Here is a 22,034-nt window from a genome sequence, read left to right on the forward strand (position 1 = left end):
AGTCTAATTCTGTAAATATGCTTTTCAAGATAAATCTGACAGTAGGAGTGTTTCATTTTAAATTATCATTATATTAAATGAGTATATAATATGTATTCCCAAAACATTTTAGGCATTTGGTGACAAACTATCAATTTTCCAAAGATGATTCAACTTAGCCAGTAAATATAATTATTTTTCTGTCTTCATGATAACTAGTTACTACTTGGTATACAATATAACATAATTTAGGGGGAAAAATATTTCAACATTGCTGTAAAAGACCAGTTGGAACCTGTAGTTGGTGTGTATTGGAGACATTGATTGAAGGCAGTCAATCATGCAAATATTTTCTCACATTCTGTGGATTGCCTTTTCACTCTTGTTCATAGTGTCCTTGAAGTTGTAAGTTCATTACACCACACAAGGATTTCTTCCAATGAGAAATCTTTTTTCTGGCTTTATTGTTAGGATTAGATGGACTTCTCTGAGAAATTGACTTGGTTTTATCTAATTAATGTTTTTAACTGTGTACCTAATTCTGTTTCCTCTCTATGAGCTTCTAGACAATTTATAGCCAATGTTCTACCTCCTCACTTTAGTAAGTCTAATATTCTTCATTGGTATGAATTTTTTGTATTACCATTATTTCTGGCTCCTATTTCATGGCTAATTGTATTTTCCCTCAGTCATTTTTTTCTCATCTACTTTCAATTTGTGTTATCCTGCTGAGTTGTGTGTGCATGTATGTGTGTAAATAACATATTTAAACAGCTTTTGATACAAAGTGTAATTTAAATAAATGGATTTTAAAACAATGTGTTTAAAGTTTTAAATGGAAAATGGAAAAATATTTTTGGCATAATGTCTTTTTGGTATGGTACAGATGATCACTTTGGGGACAATCCCAATTCCTTCTAATTTAGCACACGCTATAAAGGTAGGGATTTGGAGTCAGATGGACTTGGTTTTAGACCTTGCCTTACTATTTATTATTAAGCTGTGGGATCTAGGGCATGGTCTCTAAATCTCAATTTTCTTATCTGTAAAATGAAGATAATGATATGTAATTCATAAGATTGTTCTACGGATTAAATGAGAAAATATTTGTGAAGTACTTAGAACTATGCTTGGCACACAGCACAAAAAAAAATAAATGGAAGGTATTACTGTTAATCAGCATCAACTCTTCCATTTAGAAATAATGGAAAACTATTGCTAGCTTAGCATTTTCTAAAAGAAATTAGGACAGGGTAAATGAGAACAGGCTCAGAAGAAAATCAACATTCCTTTTTCTATTTTATTTGGTTTTCTTGGGAATCCTTGTGAAAAGAGCTGGTATACTGTTTGTTGTAGAGCCACTGCTTGTTTGTAGAAGGAGGGTGACTGAAGGATGGCATTGAAGAACATAAGGAAGAGTTCTCCAGCCAGTGTGTTGGTTTCAGTGACATCTAAAAACTTCACAGTGTTTCTCCTTTCACTTATTTGAATGCAGCTTCAGATTGAATGCCAGCCAGGTACCTTACACTGTGTTTGATTCATCAGAGTATACTTGAATGGAATTCACTTCTTGGTAGTTTTAAGTAATTTTTCCACGTAGGTTTCGAAGAGTACGATTTTATTAGCCACTGTCCTATGTTACCCCTTCTTCATTTTAATAACTACATGTTTCTGTCTAGCTCCATTTACCCCCTTCTTTTTGCGAGCATATAAATCCACTTTATTTTTGAGATCTATTTTTTTCAGTCTTGAAATGATCTGATGTAGTCAAAGCAGATTGGACTTCAGAATCCTCAGGGACTAGGTTTTAATCCTTGCTTTTGCCAGTCAGTTACTGTGTACATTTAGGGAGTTACCTAATCTCTCAAATAGATAAATGGTGACATTATTCACCTTTAGTTACTTTTACCATATATCCTTTAGTTCTTTAATGTCTGAAATTGGTATAACAATAGTGCCTTTGATCCACTGTGGTAACTCCCTATCCACGCTCTATCACCAACACCATATCATCTCGTAAAGGAATATTCTGCATGCAAGGCCTCTACTTTCTCACCCCTCAATTCCATGCTCTATCTGGTTTCTGTTTCTACCATTATGATACTCTGGTTAAAGTCACTGATAATCTCCTAATTGTCAAATTCAGAGTTGGCTTTGAATCTCGCCATCTGACCCAGACTTTTCTTTTACCACAGTCCTGTACTGCTAGTATTGAAACAGTTTCCTCCCCCCTCCCCTATTGGCTTTCATGACACCACCCTTTTCTCGTTCTTTTTTCATTCCTCTCTGGCTGTACTTCCTCAGTTTTCTTTGCAAGTTTTCCTCTACCAAGCCTTTACATTTTGGAGTTTCTTAACGTTCAGTTCTAAATCTTCTTTTCACACTGCTCATTTTCCCTAGTCAGTCCCAATAACACTTGTGGCTTCAATTTTCTACCTATACACCAATGACTTTCAAATATATGTCTTCAGAGCAGACCTTTATTTCTTACTGACTGCTCAGCATTGCTACCTGGCTGCCTCAAAGGAACTGGAATCCCAACATGTCAGAAAAAGAACTAGCTACCCTCAACTGCTTCTCTTTTGGTGTTTCCATTGTCTGTGAATAATGTCACCATTTTTGTAATCCAGAAAGATAGGCATAACCTTCCTTCTCATGGCCTCCTCTGCCTCATACATTCAATCCAGCACCAAGTCCAGCACATTTTATCTTCTTTCCAATCTGTCTCTTCTCTTCCTTTTCTGCCATCATCTTAGGGCAAATTACTAGTATTTCATACTTAGATTACTTCAAATGTGACACAACCTGCCTCCCTCTTGGCAGCTTCCAATTGATTTACCATACTCCAGCTGGAGTAATGTTCACAAAATACTTTTAATGCTACCTATTTCAAACCCTTCAGTATCTTCTCATTGCTCTTAGAATCACGGTGAGGATTCTCAATATGGCCTACAAGACCCTGCATCCTCTCACCCTGGCCCACCTCTTTAATCCCATGCTGCTCAGTTCTCTTTGTCATCTCTGCATTTTAACCACACAAACCTCTTCCAGTTTTTTGAATGTACAGTGTGTTCCTTTCATAGCATAGGGTCTTTGCATATGTTCTTTCTTTTGCCTGCATTGTTCCCTCTTTTCCTCCTGTTTGCCTAGTTGACAATTTTTAAGCTTATAGATCATAGTACAGTAATTGATTCCTCAAGTAAGTTATTCCTGACTTCCTCCTCAGCATAGGTAAGTCTCCATTTTGGTTTTTCACAGCATGATGTATTTTTTCCTTTGTAATAGTTATCACAGCTTGTATTTACACATCTGTTTTGGCAATTAAATGATTAATGATTGTCTTCAATATTATACTATGAAGTTCCTAAAGTCAATGACCATGTCAGTTTTTGCTTGGCATTAATTTCCAGTGCCTAAGTACATAGTAATCAACTCAGTAACTATTCAGTGAAGGCATGATTGAATATGTATCAGGTGCCCACTGTGCTCAGTGCTGTGTGGAGGAGTTAGTGATCTACCCTTCAGAGCTCTATAATCTTTGGGGTGACAAGACACTAACACAGATTATTAGAAAGGCATGGGTAATAAGTACCAGAAGTGTAAAATCCAGAGATAAAAAGAGAAGAGAGATCCATCTGATTCTTGATGACCAAGACCTGACAGGATTTCAACAACTAAATATGTAGAAAAGCACATTTTGGGTAACTGCAATCATATTAAGGAAACAGCTGAGTTGTTCAATTTGGCTGCAGTGTAGGATATATGAATGTATGAGAGATACTTTTGAAAGATAGTTTGGAGCCTGAATTTGGAGGTCTTTGAGAATGCCAGAATAAAAGGTGAAAGGCTTAGATATCCTTAAGCTTCCTTAAATAAAACAAACAACAAATGATTATCTAGTAAGCTGTATAATTAAAGACATCACTAATCCCTAGGTTTACAACTAATCCCTTATGTTGTGTCGCTCTGTGATTCATATTAAAAATTGTTTTTCTGTTAGTAAAATATTCTTTGTTAAGGACTTTGAAGACTTGCAAAGAGAAAAACAGCTTCAGTTTTAGCTAAAACATTAGTATGTAATAGCTTGAAGCTCCATGATAATAGCAAGCAGTCTTTGTTTATTGTCATTAAAATCATTTCAGGCTTTGTTTAAAAAATTTAAATATCGAAGTGCAGAATAAGTGTATAATATATAGAGTTTATTTCATCTTTACTTAAAGAGCATTTATAAGTTTATTTGGAATCTGTTCTGAAAATCACTTTGAGGAAAACTGCTTGTCCAGCTGACTTATCATGTTCTGCATCAAAAATGTTAAAAATTACAAAATTATGAAACCATTCAAACATTGTTTTGTTAATGTGCTATTGCATTTTTAGGCTCCTATCTCAGATTACCATATATCAGTATTTTAAAATTGAGCAGTTTTAAGCAACTTCATAATGTATCTGTGAATTACTTTGCCCTCATTCATTGGTCTTGATGTCGTATATCACTGAATATAGTTTAAGTACTTTTCTGTGAATGTTCTGCTTTGATATATCGTAACAAAAACTTAATTTTTATGTACTCAAATCTCTCTCTTATTCTTTCCTGTTTTTGGCTTTGCTTTCATACAAAACCCAATTTTCTTCTAGTACCTTTTTATTTTTTAACATTACATATTTAGTCTATCTGTTATGTGGTTGGCACTCTTCTAGTTTCAGTGCTGACAAAGTTTTCTTCCTTTTACTTTCTTTTGGTTGTTTTCTAGGAGAGGGGAGTTTTAAAGCAGATATTTCTTTGAGATTCCTTTTAAAGTTGCCTGGCATTTAAAACCTACTCTGGTTTAAGATGAAGAACCAGAAACCGATTGTAGGAAGGGTGAATTGTTTTGTAAAATGTAACAATTGACATCTTACCACCTAGTCACTCAGTCAAGATTTTTTTTCCAGGCTCTGTCTTAAAGATAGCATTAAGTTTTTAGACAAATAATTAGGTATGAGGAGAGGAGTAGAAATGGTGATGATCATTATAGTGGGGCTTGACCTTCTAAGAAGTCTTCCAGAGACCACAGGCTCTGATTGATATCACTGCATCAGTCTGCACACCCTGCATCATACTTGGCTTCTCAGAGAATTCTGTTTATAGCCTATCAGCCCTGCCAGTTAGCAGGGTAAAGGAGTCTTTTCAACGGTAGTTAAATGCATGAATGCATATTGCCCCAAAGTTCGTAGGTACTTAAGTAATTGCTGAATGGGTCGCTGGAAGCATTATTCCCTGGTCTGGGTCTTTTGTGTAAAACATTACGATAAAATGGTATCAGAAGGAAAATTTTTTCAACTAAAATTTTAGTTTTTATAGTCTTTTCCAAATGTTATATGGCCTGTAATTCATTTGCATTTTTAAAAATTTTTATTTTTTAAATTAGCAAGAGTAAAATTGACTTTTGGGGCATTATGATTGTATGAGTTTTAATACGTGTATAGATTTATGTTACCAACACTGCAGACGAGACACAAAACAGTTTCATCACCACAAAAAAACTCCATCCTGCTCCTAAAGTCACAGCCTCTTCATATTCCCAATCTCTGGCAACTGCTGACCTGTTTTCTGCTGCTAGTGTTGTCTTTTTAAGTATATAATATAAATGAAATCAGCCAGTAACCTCTTCCAGATTGGCCATTTTCATTCGGCATCATACCTTTGAGAGTCATCCAAGTTGTCTGTATCAGTATTTCCTTTTTAATTGCTGGGTATTATTCCATGGTATGGATACCCCACAGTTTGTTATGCTTGTTCATATTTTTTTCCCATTTGTTAAAGTAGATATTGCCTAAATTTTGTTGGAATTTAGAATTATCTAATGGCATAAATGCTTCTGAAGAAAACCTTTTCTTAGTTTTTGGTTGAACAAAATATAAAGTTGAATACAGTAAAAAGCAGAGCAAAGAGTGAATACACTTATTAAGTAAGAGTGATGGCCAGCTCACCTCTGAGTTAAGTCGAGAATTTACGTGGCTATATCATCCTGAACTATATAAGAATTGTTAAGCCAATTTTAACTACATAGATTCTAGAGCAAAATCTCGTTTTTCTAGAATACTTCAGCAATTTGATTTACTAAATATTCTACATATCTGTTAAGTAGCTTATATGTTGACATAGGCTGGTCAATTTTCCAGTAATTAGAATACAGTAAAATTCACTTAGTGCTGAAATGCTACTGAATTATTTATCTTTTTTAGACGATTTAGGAAGTACCACAAGATCTTAAATGTGAGTTATTTTCTGCTTAGTCATTTATCATTGTATACTATCCTACAGATAGAAGAAAAACATGGTTATATGAGCATTCTAGCTGTTTATATTATAGATAAAATGCTTGTTTTTGTCTTTAGTAGATGTTGCAATTAATACCTGAACTCTAACTAATGCTTCGTATCCAGGACCAAAAGAAAGTTTTAGAAGTTAAAAAGTTTTTAAAGATCTTTGAGTTTTAACCTTTTGGTAGGAGGAATCATTGAAATTTTTGAATCAGGTAATGGCTTGATGATCAACGAGTGTTTTTAGAGATCTGACAGTGATAGACTGGATAGAGTGCTGCCAGGACAGCAACCAGGAATCAGGGAAGGCTGTACAGCATGAGTATGAAAGGACAGAGCAAGAGCTATTTTGAATGAATAAATTGTTTCTCACTTACAGGATAAGAGATTAAATTGAGGAGTCATCAAAGATGGCTCTAAGGCTAGGAAAAATGCTAGTAGAAATAGAGAAATTGCTTAGGAAGAATGAGATTGGAAATGGGGCAGTTAAATCTGGTGTTACCGGTCATTGGATATCTTAGAAAAAAGTAGTGTCAGTGTAATGAGGGGGCTGAAAACGAGATTAAAAGTAAGATCTTCTGCCTTGAATTATCATTCATGTATATGAGTAAGCAAAAGGATATTGGACTGATGCATGTTTAATTTCCTAACTTTATTTTGCAGAAGTGGGACCTAGGTCCTCACAAACCTTCATAGGTCAATCTTTGTTCTTCATAGTGGATAGTGAGTGGCATAGAAGTCTAACTAGTGAATTTACATTTACATTTTTATTTTTTGCTGTAAACATCACAGAGTATTCTGTTTTTAGATAAGAGCGCATATATTGTGTATAAAATGATATAAAGTAAAACTGTCTGGAGTGGGGATAGAGTTATTCTCTAACATCAGTTTTAAGTGGGTTTTTAACATTTTGAACGTTAAATACAATTTGCATATTATACTTCTACTTCTGTATTATAGTGGATTCATTTATTTATTTTACTCCATCTTCTGTAATATCATTGCTTTACTGAAAATTTATACATCCTTAGAATATCTCTCAAATGTTATCATCATTTTGTAAATGTTTCATTATTTTTGAAACCTCTTTCTAGAGCTATGGTTATGTTCATTCCTTTCCCTGCAGATGGCAGAAAGCAGTATAACTTACGGAAAAAGTCAGAGACATGTCATAGAAATGACTTGAGACTTCCTTTTGATTTTTTTAAGGCGTGGTGTTATAAAAGTAGTGTATAGTGTGTTTAATATTTCAGTTGACAAAAGCACATTTTTTTTCATGGTAAATTTGTATGGTTTACAATACAGATCAACATTTATTTTCTGTTATGTTTTCTTAAGAACAATAGGTAGGAAATTTGTAGGTGGTAGTTATAAATTTTACTTATAATTATTTAGGTTCATTGGGAAAGATTAGCCTTGTATAGCAGGAATGATACCTCTCTCTGTGCAGTGAGGTTAAAGAGGAAAGAAGGAGTGGGGTGCAAATAAGTTTGGAAGTAGGGGAACCTGCCCATTAGCATACTTCGTGAAACAGGCAACAGAGAGAACTGCTGAGAAGAGAGAGAAAGATTTCCAGTAATTGCTGAGGAAAATTTGAATAGGAACTTAACAGTTGGGGATATGAGGAAGTGATTTTTTTCTCCCACTGCAGCCCATATAAAGGTTGAGAAAAGGTGGGTGATAGAACTAGTCCAGAGTTGAAATGGACTTAACTTGTGACTTCGTAGAAATTAATACTTGTTTTTTTATTTCTAAAAATTTGTTTGCTTCAACTGTTTTTTCATTCTGACCTTCCATATTTTTCTTTTGCAGGTCTTGATGACTGCTTGCAGCAATATATTAAGAACTTTGAGAGGGAGAAGATCAGTGGGGACCAGCTACTGCGCATCACGCATCAGGAGCTAGAAGATCTGGGGGTCAGCCGCATTGGCCATCAGGAACTGATCTTGGAAGCAGTTGACCTCCTGTGTGCACTGGTAAGGACATAAGACGTGTGGAGGGAAACTTTGCCAGTTTATTTTTTTTTTCTTGACTTTTAAAATCATTTTTCCTTAAAAATTTTTTTTTGTTTCTTCTTCTCCTTCTCTCCACCCCCTTTAAAAACATAATTTAAATGCAAGCAAAAAGAATCCCCTAATTCTCAAACAACTGGATGTGTTATTTTCCTCCATTGAACTTGATGTGTTATGCAGTGCCACATTACAAATTAAAGAGGCTTATTATCTCCATTGGTGACATTTTAATCTAGCTACTTGAAAAACTAAGTTAGAGCTCACCAAGGGAGTTTTCACAGCAACATTTGGGATATACAACTGTATACGATCAGTTATGACATTCATTTCCTTCTAAAAGTTTTGTTTTAGAATCACAAATATTAAGTAATCCTATTTTAGAAGAATCCATTTTAAAATAATCAATTTATTTGAGTGTTCTTTATACATGCCTCAATGAAAATTGAATATTGTGCATTATATTGCTACTTTTGTATGTTAAAAGAGCACTGCCTAGTCAGACAAGAGAAATCAATGTGAAAATAATCCTGTAAGATTTCTGATAGTACATTAGATATTCTGAGAAGAATATAGATTTTCTTTTCCATGTTAGGTAAGATGACACTAACATGATTGGGGCTAGAGCTACAATGAGAAAGAACATGAGTCTTGTAACATAATAATCTGGAATTGAAATTTGGCTCAGTCAATTACTGACATTTGAGGGGAATAATTTCACCATAGCCTTAGTTCTTTTATTTAAAATAGAGATAATACCAACTACCTCTTCGTGGTAGTATGAAAAGCAAATGAGATTGTGTTTGTATAGTGCCAAATTCAGTGCCTGGCTCACAGTAGGTGTTCAGTAGGTAGTATCTACTGTTGAGATGATGATTAATAAGAAATGTATAGATAATTAAACAATTTCAGAATCAGTACATTCAGCACTGTGTGTCAGATGTAAAATCTAGTTCCTGCCATCTTGAAAAGCCTAGTGGGATGAGAGTGACATACAAATAATCACAATATTATAGCGTAATTCCTAAATAAAAATATGAGCTAAGTATTATGAGGAAACAGAAAAAATAAGTAGTTTTGACTAAAATAAATGGGTTCATACTGCAAAAGAGGTGATCTTTAACAGTCTAGTGGAGGATGAGCATGTGTTTAAGAGGTGGAGGAACAGAGGGAAGGGATTTCCAGGTAGAAAAAGCAACACGTACACAGGCACACAGAATAAAGAGCGTGCGTGAAAAATGGTCAGCTATTTTCCTACCAAAAGTAGGTGCGAGGCAGTGACAGAAAATTAGACTTTAAAAAATAGAATAGGGCCAGATGGTAAAATACCTTAATGTCCTGATAAGAGATTTGTACTTCTTAGTGTGGGCACTGAGATAAGAGAAATCAATTCAGAGCAGAACATGCAGTTGCACTTTCCCTTATCTGAATCAGATCGGAAAAATCATGCCTGAAATAAAAAGTAGTACTCAGGGTGAGGTAAGAGTCCACAGTGTTTTTGCATACTGGTCTCCAGATCCGAGTCAGAGTGGCCATGAAGGTATAGTGGAAGTGGCTTGGAGATGGGAATCTGATCTAGAAGTCCCCTATTTGCCACATCTTCTATAACAGTAATAGTTGGGGGTGTCACAGCTTGAAATCTCAAGTGTCTGTCTCATAAGCAGGGCTTCTTATAAATGAGCCACTCTTGTGCTGAGCTCCACTCTGCCAGTTTGAAGAAGGAAGTAAGATTGGTGATTATGGTGCTACCTACAGATAGTCTAGACCTGTAGGCTTTGACCCATGAATAAGCTCTGCTGACCTAGACTTACTTAAAAGGATAACATCAGAGGAAACACGTCTAGACTATTGCCACGTTCGAGCCATGGAGCTATGGCAAATCTCTTCATATGTTGAGTTTTAACCCCTCTGTAGTTCTGAGTTTAAGCACTGTTGTGTTGCATCACTTTCTTGGGAAAAATAATAAATCAAAACATTAAATTCATTCTTTCTGTGTTTATTCAACAATAGATTGGTCACATTCCCCAAAGATATCAAATATTAAACTTCCTTTTTGTTGCTTCCTCATGGCTATACATCAGCATTAGAAGTGCAAATATCTTTCAATTTATGTACCAGATGTTTTCCAGTGAATATAAAGTAAATTTCTGAGCAACAAGAATTCTGACTTACTTCTGCATGCCATTATAAAATAGGAGGTGAGATCCCTCATCAGCAAGCTGAGTTGACTAGACTATGAGTTGTGCTGTTGGGAATCAGGAACTATGTTTTGTCTCTGAAACTATAATGTCTTTACTGGCTTTCTACTTTTTCTTTACATCTACTGTATTCATTTCTTCTTTTTTTAATTTTTATTTTTTAATGTATTTTTATGTTTTTTAACACTTTTATTGTGGTATGGTTCCTGTACAGTAAACTACACTTATTTCAAATGTACAATTTGATGAATTTTGATAGATGTATATACACCAATGAAACCATGACCACAATCAAGATAGCTAACATTTCCATCACTCCCTAAGAAGTGCAGTTTTTAAATTCCCAATTTATCCCTTGCCACAGCCTTTACCCCCTGGTAACCATAATTTTGTTCTCTGTGTCTGTGAGTCTGTTTCATTTTGTAGAGAAGTTCATTTGTGTCCTTTTTTTAAGATTCCACATGAGTGATATCATATGGCATTTTTCTTTCTCTTTCTGGCTTACTTCATTTAGAATGACAATCTCCAGATGCATCCATGTTGCTGGAAATGGCATTACTGTGTTCTTTTGTATTCATTTATTCTTTTAACAAATATATACATTCATGCTCATGCAGTCCTACCGCAGGGAATACAAAGATGAAAAAGGCATAGTCTATGCTCATAGCATATTATACAGTCTAGTAAAGAAGACAGCAGTCATTAAAAGATAATAATAGATTTAAAGAAAATCCCAGGGGAGTGCAGAAGGAGATGATGAACACTACAGGGATCCAGGAAGTGTAGGTGGGATTTGCTTTGGGACTTGCAAGATTAGTAGATGTTTGCCAGACAAAAAGTTGGAGAAAACTTACCTAGGCAGTAGAAATACGTGTAAAGACAGAATTGTGAAAGAGTATGGGGTGTTCAGAGAAAAATGAGGATTTTGATTCGGCTGCTGCAGAATGTGAAGTAATGGGAAGAATGGCAACTTATACTTTGTATCACATTATTATTCTTTGCTTAGGTTTTTCAGTCCTCGATATGCTTTCTGCCCAGTGCTTATTAGCATATAGGGGTTGTTAAATTAATGTTATATTACTGAATGAAGTTCTCTGCCTTTCTCCAGAGAACTGTATTTTTTTCTGTTGCCTATACAGCCTCTGACTCTGAAGTTTCTGTTCCTAGGATAAGGAAGACACAGAAAAAGTACCAAATTCCTTTGTTTCTTTTAAGCCATGGAATAGTTTCATCTGCCTTGTCTTAAAATTAGTCCTGATGGGAAATAAATGTTACACCAGATGATGAAAATCAAAGGTTTATTTAGTAACTTGTTCATTCATGCATTTATTAAGCACCAACCATATCGTTTATACCATGCTATCCTAGAAAGAAATAAGCTGTTCATAGTTTAGAGTTGTATTAACTCTTTGGAGCTGTTATGCTATCATTTGGTGTGCTTCAGTAGAGAGCTCATTGTATTCACTGAAATAGTAAAGCATAAATAAAATATATATAATTTAATGTATAGTCTTTAATTTATGTTCTGACAATACACCTTTTATTGAGAAGTACAAGTGAATCATTTATGACAGGATAAGAACAGTTTTCATTTCATTCTTCATGTACTTTTCATGTAATAGGTATTTTGCATGAAAAATTTGATGTCTGCAATTGCTAGGATTTGTTTCTTTGCAGCATAATTGCTTGGTTCATTCATCTCAAAATAATTCAATTCTGAAAAAGTCATTAAAGCAGTCCTTTTAGGACTCACTCATATTTATAAAGCAAAATATTATAAAACCTAAACACCTGCTACATGATGCATTCACATTAAGAGCTCTAAATAAAGTAGCATTGACATTGTAAAATATGTGGTGCCAATACTGAATATTTTCAGTTAGATGTTTAGTGAGAATTTGCCACTAGTAAGGATATAGCCAACTTGATTTTCTAAAATGTTAAATGTATTCCTTCGTTTCATTCTTTCATGTGCTTTTACATGCATATAATTGAGAGAAGAACAGTATGAACTTAGCCACAATTCCCTAAGACTAGACTGGCTATATTGAATCAGTGTGGAGTCACATCTGCTTCCTGGCAGAAATGTTATTGGCCAAGAAGGTAACACCTAGGGCAAAGAAAATAGCTAAGTACACTTCATGTCCAAGCTTTTGTTTACTTGTTGTAGTTCTTTCTATACCAATAGTAATGCCTAGTTGTCCCATACATATCCAGTAAAAAGCAAATCTGTAGTGAATAAACCTGCAGTTTATAAAAAGTCAAAGCAGTTCTCATCTGCATACCTCTGGCCCAAAGCAAAGGGGTGCTTCATTTACTTCTTGCTTCTTCACATGGTAGGCAAGGGAGTGTGATTTACTGGTGACTGCAAGTCACAACAAACCATCCACTTTCATGAAGGAAATAGCAAGAAAGTATCTGTGTTGTCCGTAATTGATTTTGAGCTACTTAGAATTGAGAGCTGTCATAAGAATTAACTTGCGAGATCAACTAATCCATCTCTTTTGTTAAAATAGTACCACATAGGTGCTAATATACAGATAAGCTTCCAGCCTATTTTTATACTTTTTAGAATTTTTTTTAAAATGCTTTTGAATTATTGGTTTAAGTAGTCACATTTTGTGTTAACTAAAATAAGTATTAAGAATTTCCTTCCCCATCCTCTACTATGCATCTTTTGTCTCTTCTCGCCACTGGATTCCTCTGGCGTCCTCATTTTTCACCTGGATTTCCTCCATATAGGTTATTTCTTTAGTAGGATTCCAAGTTAGGAGACCTTCTCAAGGCATCTTTCCAGGTTTTGCACAGAAGATTTTTCTCTTCTCTAATTCTTGAGTTGTATTTAAAAATTTTTTTAATATTATCAAGTGTGAAAGCTTCAAAGTGTTTTTACTTTGACTTCAGATTTTTATTTATAAGAAGATCTGTATTCTTTTTAAATCATTTTTACCTTTTCTAATGAAATATTTGAGATGCTAATATATAAAGAGATAATTTAAATGAATCTTTTATGGGGGTAATGGCTACAGAGTGCAAGTTATGTTACCAGGTTGATCGATTAGGTTCCTCTCTAATATAAACTGTTATAATTTGAGCTTCTCTAAGAAATCATTATAGTTTGTAAACAAATGTTTTCTCATTAAAATCATTAATACACAAAAATGAAAAATGCAGACTGTTGTACTTAAGGGAAAATGCTTTAACATAGGGAAAACATGAAAATAGTTTCAAGCACTTCAGAAGTATCATTTAAGTTTAGTTGACGTAATTATAAGTTGTTCTTATCTAGTCCTTAGAGAGTATCTCTTATAAGAGGATTTCTTTTTTAATATAGGGGCATGCTGGATAAAATCTCATGAATGTTTCACAAGTAGTCCATGCTCAGATGCAATAGAATTTGAATAGACTGTTTCATTTGTGTAAACCAAACCTCTTAACTTGAGAGACTATTGTAATTCAAATTTAGCAGTGAATATATATAATATACTGGTTTTTTTTTTTTTCAAAACAAATCCATGGCTCCAAAACAAAGTTCTTTTAACAAAAATTTGAATTTTCAGCAAAGAATAATCAGATTTTTATCACTATTAAATCTTTAGTGGGAACATACATAACTTGGTATTTAATATTTATGCGTCCAAATCCTTCTCTGGTCCCTCCTTTTTTCTCCTCTAAGTTCTTTCTTAAATTACCGTTGAAAAAATAAACCTAAATTGTATATAAACTAGGTACCTTGTGGTTGTTGACTCAACAATATAGCTACATTCATTGTGCCATTTGCTTCCCTTTTTCACCTCGCCAGTATTTAATCTTCCATTTTGGTTCATTTTTTCTCACCACCCTACTTGAACAGGAGTAGACTATTGATGCTAAGGAGTTGTGGTAGAGGCATTCCTTCACTGGTGGCCTCACAGAGTCCCATTCTGAACTCTGTCTACTCTAAGCTCTGAGCTCTTTACGCAAAGCCAAAAAATTTCCCTGTGTCTCACTTTACTTAACTGTAAAAGCAGGGTAAATCGAACAGAATTTGTTTGGGCCTCAGAAGCTATCTAACATACTTTGAATTTTATGATTTTCTATAAGTGAATAATACTTTTAACTTTACAGATGACAGTACCGTACATGCTGCTTAGTAGTTTGATTAAGGTCATCCTGTGATCTGGTTAACCAGTCTTTCTCAGAATTGTTTTACAACTCATAATTATTAATTGTAAAATTTAATTGTAACTTATAAAGTCTTTCCCTAAAGTTTGTGTGAGGCGGTCTTACAATATTTTCCTATATAATATGGTAAAAAAAAAGTTTATATTTACTGATATAACTCTTTTCTGTAATAATTTATAGATGAAATATTTAGGGTAAAATAATAAATACTACTAGAAATTGAAAAATGAGACCAAGGGAAAGAAGAAAACAAATAATACTTATCAAAAAGCCATTGTGATTGCTTTAGATGTGCTTCATATTTGACTGTAAGCTAATGCAACCATGACAAAATTAAAAATAAGTTTAGTTTTATAATTTGTATTATAAAAGAGAGAAAGTCTATTGGTTCCCCTGAAGATGTAGAGGTTTTCCAGGTATACCATTTTATAAAACAAACTTCTTATGTGAGTCATTGTGGAGGAGACACAGAAGAAAAGTTATCTTGCATATGATTTATCTTTTGCTGTTTCATTTTATTGCTGGGTTTTGCTTACTTTGCTCATTTAAAGGAAGCAGAATTTTTCTAGTACCTATACTCATGATTATGCATATGCTAATAGAATAGATACTGAAAAATAATTGTTGATAATGAATTTCACAAGTAAATGAACTTAGGTTTGGGTTTTTTTAAAAAATGCTTATGAGTCCTTATAATCTTTCTGTCTTGGGCGGCATAGTTCCAAGATACAGTGCCCTTTCTTTGCATGTTCATTTTGTTTAGCTGATGTTTCCCTAAATCCTCATTTGATTATGTGTTCTGCTAGGCTAGGAATCCTATCTTATTTATGTGTCCCTCTTAATATTTGTTTCATTGCTTATACATATAGTCAAGTATAGTAAAGTACTCAGTAAATATTTTCATGAATGAATAAAATATTGACTTTAAGTATGTTTGTTCTCTCTTTATAATTCAGAATTATGGCTTGGAAACAGAAAATCTAAAAACCCTTTCTCACAAGCTGAATGCATCTGCCAAAAATCTACAGAATTTTATAACAGGGAGGAGAAGGAGTGGCCATTATGATGGGAGAACCAGCCGAAAATTGCCAAATGATTTTCTGACTTCGGTTGTGGATCTGATTGGAGCAGCCAAGAGTCTGCTTGCCTGGTTGGACAGGTAAAATCTTCCACATGTTTCATAGGTTATCCTCCTCAGATACCAGTTTTAATATAACATTGTTTCATGTTTTCTTGTGAAAAGGTTGAACAAGTAGAGGAATATTAAATAACAGATGTCTCATGATTTACCACAATATAGGTGTGTCATCAAATAGATACTAATTGTTTGCAAAATTTTGTACCCAACTAAGTTTAGCCAATCAATAATTACTCCCTGACAATTTAAAAATACCTTTGCCACTTTATAAGCAAAATCATTTTTGGCAGTTATAATAAGATTTGTAATACTGCCTTGTCTCCTGATTTTCTGTATTTTTTTCATTAATTGGTTGTATTTAAGAAAGTGACCATCAGGATTCTATTCACTGTTTTAAATGGGTAGTTGGACACTGACACTTTCGTAGCATGCATTGCTTGTCTCATTACCCCTGCTTTTGTTCATTCTTTATTATTATTCACATTGCACAGTCAGTTTTGGATATTGTAAACGTGGTTTTGGTCCTTTTTTGCTAGTTCAGTTAATTTTGTTTTGAAACACATAAAATGATGTTTTCATAATATAAAATGAAAAATGTTAGATTAAAGTTGTATATGTGGTTAAACATTTTAATGGTAAAACATTGCAACTATTTAAAAAACTAAATAAACTTTCATTTTGGAGAATTTTTTGAGAGGGGCAGGCACTGTTATAATACTTAAATAATCAGATTTCAAAATACACTTTGTCTCTCATAGAAACTCTGCTAGTGTACAATTTTACTAGAATTCTTTCTTGAATCAATGTCAGTAGGATTTACATACATATACATATATATGCAGTTGACCCTTGAACAACATGGGTTTGAATTTTTTTCAGTAAATACACACTACAATACTATATGATCATCATCAGTTGGTTTAATCTGTGGATATGCCAGGGAATTCTACCAAATGTACAAAGAAGAGCTTATACCAGTCCTTCTCAAACTCTTCCAGAAGATTGAAAAGGAGGGAATACTCCCAAACTCATTCTGTGAAGCCACCATCACCCTGATACCAAAACCAAGCAAAGACACTACCAAAAAAGAGAATTATAGGCCAATATCACTGATGAACATAGACGCCAAAATTCTCACCAAAATATTAGCAAATAGAATCCAACAACACATAAAAAAGATTATACATCATGACCAAGTGGGGTTCATCCCAGGGACACAAGGCTGGTTCAACATACGCAAATCAATCAATGTAATACATCACATCAACAAGAGAAAGGACAAAAACCACATGATCATCTCAATCGATGCAGAAAAAGCATTTGATAAAATTCAACACCCATTTATGATAAAAACTCTCACCAAAGTGGGCGTAGAGGGAACATATCAACATAATAAAAGCTATGTATGACAAACCTACAGCCAGCATAGTGCTCAGTGGTGAAAAACTCAAAAGCTTCCCACTAAAATCTGGGACAAGACAAGGCTGCCCACTATCACCACTCCTATTCAACATAGTCTTGGAAGTCCTAGCCACAGCAGTCAGGCAAGAGAAAGAAATAAAAGGGATCCAAATTGGAAAAGAAGAGGTAAAAGTGTCATTATATGCTGATGACATGTTACTACATATAGAAAACCCTAAAAGGTCCACACAAAAACTACTAAGCTGATTGAAGAATTCAGCGTGGTAGCAGGTTACAAGATTAACGTTCAAAAATCAGTGGCATTTCTTTACACTAATGATGAATCAACAGAAAAAGAAAGTAGAGAAACAATCCCCTTTAAAATAGCACCCAAAGTAATAAAATACCTTGGAGGACTGATTATAAAGTTACATGTGGATTTTCATCTGTGTGGAGTTGGCAACCCTAACAGTCTCATTCAAGGGTCAGCTGTATTTTGACTTTTTAAAAGTATGAGACCTTATATTAAAAATAAAGTATTTATATGTCTGAGGTAAATTTAAGGTAATTTTACTTAATTCTATATTGTCTAATTTTATACAAATTAGTAATAACATATAACATGATAATACTAAATCCAGATCTGAACAGTAAGCTGTATATTATTAGCTTTTTGGTAATTCATTGGTGAACAACCTGTTTCTTTTATATTATGACATCATTAAAATTCTCATAATTGTCTAAACCACATTTATGAATTATATAAAGTAATTGCAGTTTAAATTTATAAATTCTACAAGTTATATAATGGTCAGTAAGTAAATATACTTAAAATATGGCTTATCCTTAAGTAATATAATACACTTGTTTCAGGAGGCTTCTCAGTAATCAGAAAACTTAAAGAAAACATATTTCATTTTAGTTATATCTTCTAATACCTATCAGCTGTCCTGTAATTATAAATTTGCTCAGCCCTGATATTTATATTTGTCAAATTTCATTAATTTGCTTTTATCCTAGTACTTGTTAAATAAATAAATAGAATGATTAGAGAATATTTTAACTTCTTTTATTTTTTGTTGAGGGGGTAGGTAATTAGGTTTATTTATTTATTTTTAGAGGAGGTACTGGGGATTGAACCCAGGACCTCATGCATGGTAAGTATGTGCTTTACCACTTGAGCTATACCCTCCCCCCGAGAATATTTTTACTTCTTAATGGCAGATATGGCTGTTTATAAAAACACATAATGGCTTCTAGAACACTATATAATAGTTTCTTAGATTTTATTGTATTATAATTTTTATGGTGACATTATTTTTATCATCTAGTAAGATGCTCTTAGTAAATGCCAATTCATTTACAAACGTACATGAGTGCATCTACGCGTTCATAGCAGTCCATGAAGTCAATCAATGGTGTTTTGAAGAGAAAATGTGACAAAAAGCCTGAAGGAATAATTTAAATCATGTGTTTGGCTTCCACTGCTGCAAAGTTTCTCACAATGCTTATTTTATGCTTTGTCATACCACGGTGATAATTAAATCAAAGGCCACTTAACATTTTGACCATAAAAATGAAATGTATACTTGGAAGGGAAAAAAAAAAAGACAACTTTGTGATAACTTTAAAGTCTTCTTCTGAGACTTTAAATGGAAAAAAGAAACTGAAGTTTATATTTTGAAGGTTTTTCTGCAGGGAAGTTCAGCTCCAGGCTGGCTTGCCTATAATGATTGTACGTTAACAGCTTGTTTTAAAAGAAAGAAAGAAGGAGAAAAAGAATTCTTTGCCATGCTAAGGCATTTATGCTGAAGGCAGTGGGGAGCTGTTTAAAGTTATTGTTGTGTTCAAACCTTTGAATTTTGAAGAATAGTTGGGCTGTAGTGTTGGGAAAGATTACTGAAGAATAAGGCTGGAAGAAGGGAAACCAGTTAGGAGGTTATTTTAGGAATATTTGTCCCTTAGTATCCACCAGGACCACCTCAGATACCAAAATCTTTTATATAGAATGAAATGGTATTTGCATATAACCTATTCACGTCCTCCTTTATACTTTAAGTCATCTGTAGATTATTTATAATACCTAATTCATTGTAAATACTATGTAAATAATTGCCAATAGGCAGCAAATTCAAATTTTACTTTTTTGAACTCTCTGGAATTTTTTTCCAAATATTTTCAATTGGAGGTCGGTTGAACCCATGGATATTGAACCTGCCACTGTGGAGTGGTGCCACTGGAATCCTGCTGCTGCTACTGTTGGTGATTCAGATGCTGCCAGCCATACTCATTTAATCAAAACAACCCTAGGAGGGTTGTCTTCATTTTACAATAGGAAAAGTAACAAGTTCAGTTCAAAACCAAATAAGATGTAAGTGATGGAGCCAGGATTCATTCCAGGAATCTGACTACAGAGTTGTTTCTCTCCATTGCTATTTACTGAGATCTTTATTTAGAGAAGCAGCAGTGAGGATAGATGAATGTTAGAGATAGAGGTAGAGATTAAGGAAACCAGAGACATCTGGGATGAATAAGAAGTCTCTGACTTGGCTGACCTAGTGGATGGTTATGCCATTATCAAAATAGGAGGAACAGGTTATGGTGGAAGACAAGTATTGAGTGTTGGCCATGATAGACTGTGAAAAGGTCTTCACAATATTGCTGCTTAGAAAAGGCATATGGTCAGTAGCGATTTGGGAATAGTCTTGCACATATTAATGTGGAGGTCTAAGGAGATCTTTATAATGGATTCCTCTTAACCTGCTTTATTTGTTTCCCATGACCCTTAAACCCTTCTAACACTATATAATGTACTTATGTATTATTATTGTTTCTGTCTGACTACTCTGTATGTGATGTATGCTTCAAGTGAGCAGGGATTTTCATCTTCTTGGTTCACTGCTATCACAATTATGTAGAAGAGTTCCTGGCCTATAGTGGGTACTCAATAAATTTGTTTTGAGTGAATGATGAGGAGAACTGGAATAAGGAGTGACCTCTGCAGACCACCACCAACTGAAGGTTGATTAGAAGTTCAGCTTATTGAAAAAATAAGAAGGCCTATTCAGAGACTCAGTAGGGTTGGATTAGTTGAGAGTGGTGTCATGGAAGCAAAGAGAGTAAAGAGGTTTTTATTGTTGTTGTTTTGTTTGTGTATTTGTGTGTGAGGGTGGGCTGTTGGTTTGGTTTTTTTGGTTTTGTTTTTTTTTTTGAGATTTGAGTATTGTTTTATTTTTTCCCAACTTTATTAAGATAGAAGTGACATATAACATTGCCTAAGTTTAAGGTATACAACATGGTGATTTCAATACACATTGCAAAATGATTCCCACAATAAGATTAGTTGATACATCTTTCACCTCACGTAATTACCCTTTTGGGTGTGTGGTGAGAGCATTTAAGATGGGAGTAAAGAGTTTTAGGGAAAAAAAGGAGATGATCAAATGCTGAGAGATTAGGTAGGGTAAGACAAAGTTTGTGAAAAAATAGGATATATGGGATCTCACCAGTAACAGTTCAGTGTTTTTACTTAGAATTCATGAAAACTGGAATGCATGGGTTGGTTGTAAGGTAAGTGAACTCTGAAGAAATTTTTCTGTGACTTTTCAGGATTTGTATTTCAGGATAGTTTTGTATAAAGTTAACTTCCACTTTTCATAGATTCTTAATCTTTTAGAGGTGTTGGAAAAGAAGAAAGGTAAATGATGAGTGCTACTTCTATTTTGGGGAACTTGACTTTGCTTCTTCCTCTGCCATGTATTGTATGAATATCTTAACTGCTCCTTGGCTAATATAAATTTCAGAAGGTTCCAAAATCAATTTAAATGTAATAGGATTTTATCTACAGCTATGCCAGGTGAAATGTTTAGGCTGTTTGTTTTCCTGACAAGTAGCCCAGACTTTTATTAGAGATTGTTAGTGGATGTGTATTTAAGTTATATTTTATTCCTTTCAAAGAAAAAATGTTTTCTAGGTAGCAGCAAGAGCACAAGACAACACTCCACATGCCCTCTTGTTTCAGTGTGTCCAACAAACTACACAGGAAACAAAACATATTAATCAATGCTAGAAAAGCCAAAAGAGCAGTGTTCTCCATGACTGCTGTTGTGAATCCCTGCCAAAATGCATCGTGAAATAGTATAAAAGAGCAGAGGGCTGAAAAAGAGTTGAGTTTCAGCTCTGTCTCTAGCCCTAGGTAACCTTGAACCTTAACCCCTATTTTTATTTTCGTGTTAGAATAAGCATGTAAGACCTACAGAATTTGAAGTTCTCTTCTATGCACTAACATTGACCTTGTTCTCCAAAGCCATATGAGGAATAGATTCATCTTATTTTCCCTTTACATAATTTCAAAGGATAAACACTAACAAGTGACTTGTAGAATCATGATTTAACTCCCTACTTCCTCTCTAATTAAATTTAGTTAATATGAAGTTCTAGAGCAAAACTAATCTGTTTTTATGCTTTCTTTATATAACATAAGAATATATCTTGTCTTTTAAATTTTTGTTTGCTTTTGAAGAACTTAGAACTTAAGTACTTAATTGTATAAAGTTCCATAGAAATGTTTACCAAAATTTTTTAATGTTTTGATTTGTTATGGTAGATTTACTTTAATTTAGAAGGTTTAAAATGGCCACTGCAATCAAATATTGCCAAGCATTGGATCTTTTACCTTAGTGTATTCCTTTAGTATACAATACAATATAATTTTTTAGTTGAAGAAAGAAAAAATCTGTCAGTTAAGTATGGTTATTTTGATGCTAAACAACTGGCTTAATTTTTAAAAAACAGTGACAAATTTTTTTGCATTAAATTTTTTATTCCATTTTGGGGAGAACT

General features: G+C 33.9%; 1 protein-coding gene and 1 non-coding gene across 6 annotated transcripts in view; one reads left to right on the forward strand and one right to left on the reverse strand.

The window, feature by feature from the left end:
* CNKSR2 (connector enhancer of kinase suppressor of Ras 2) overlaps positions 1-22,034 on the forward strand; it is a 242,166-nt gene that overhangs the window by 37,881 nt on the left and 182,251 nt on the right. For all 5 annotated transcript variants that reach the window (XM_074360056.1, XM_074360057.1, XM_074360058.1 and 2 more), the window contains exons 2-3: positions 8,095-8,258; positions 15,610-15,812. In XM_074360056.1, coding sequence (XP_074216157.1) covers positions 8,095-8,258; positions 15,610-15,812 — 367 coding nt within the window. The remainder of the gene's footprint in view (positions 1-8,094; positions 8,259-15,609; positions 15,813-22,034) is intronic.
* Positions 18,312-18,385, reverse strand: TRNAG-ACC (transfer RNA glycine (anticodon ACC)). The gene has a single exon. It is a non-coding gene; the product is annotated as a tRNA-Gly (tRNA).

Source organism: Camelus bactrianus, chromosome X, assembly GCF_048773025.1.
Source record: "Camelus bactrianus isolate YW-2024 breed Bactrian camel chromosome X, ASM4877302v1, whole genome shotgun sequence".
In the NCBI taxonomy this organism is placed as follows: domain Eukaryota; kingdom Metazoa; phylum Chordata; class Mammalia; order Artiodactyla; family Camelidae; genus Camelus; species Camelus bactrianus.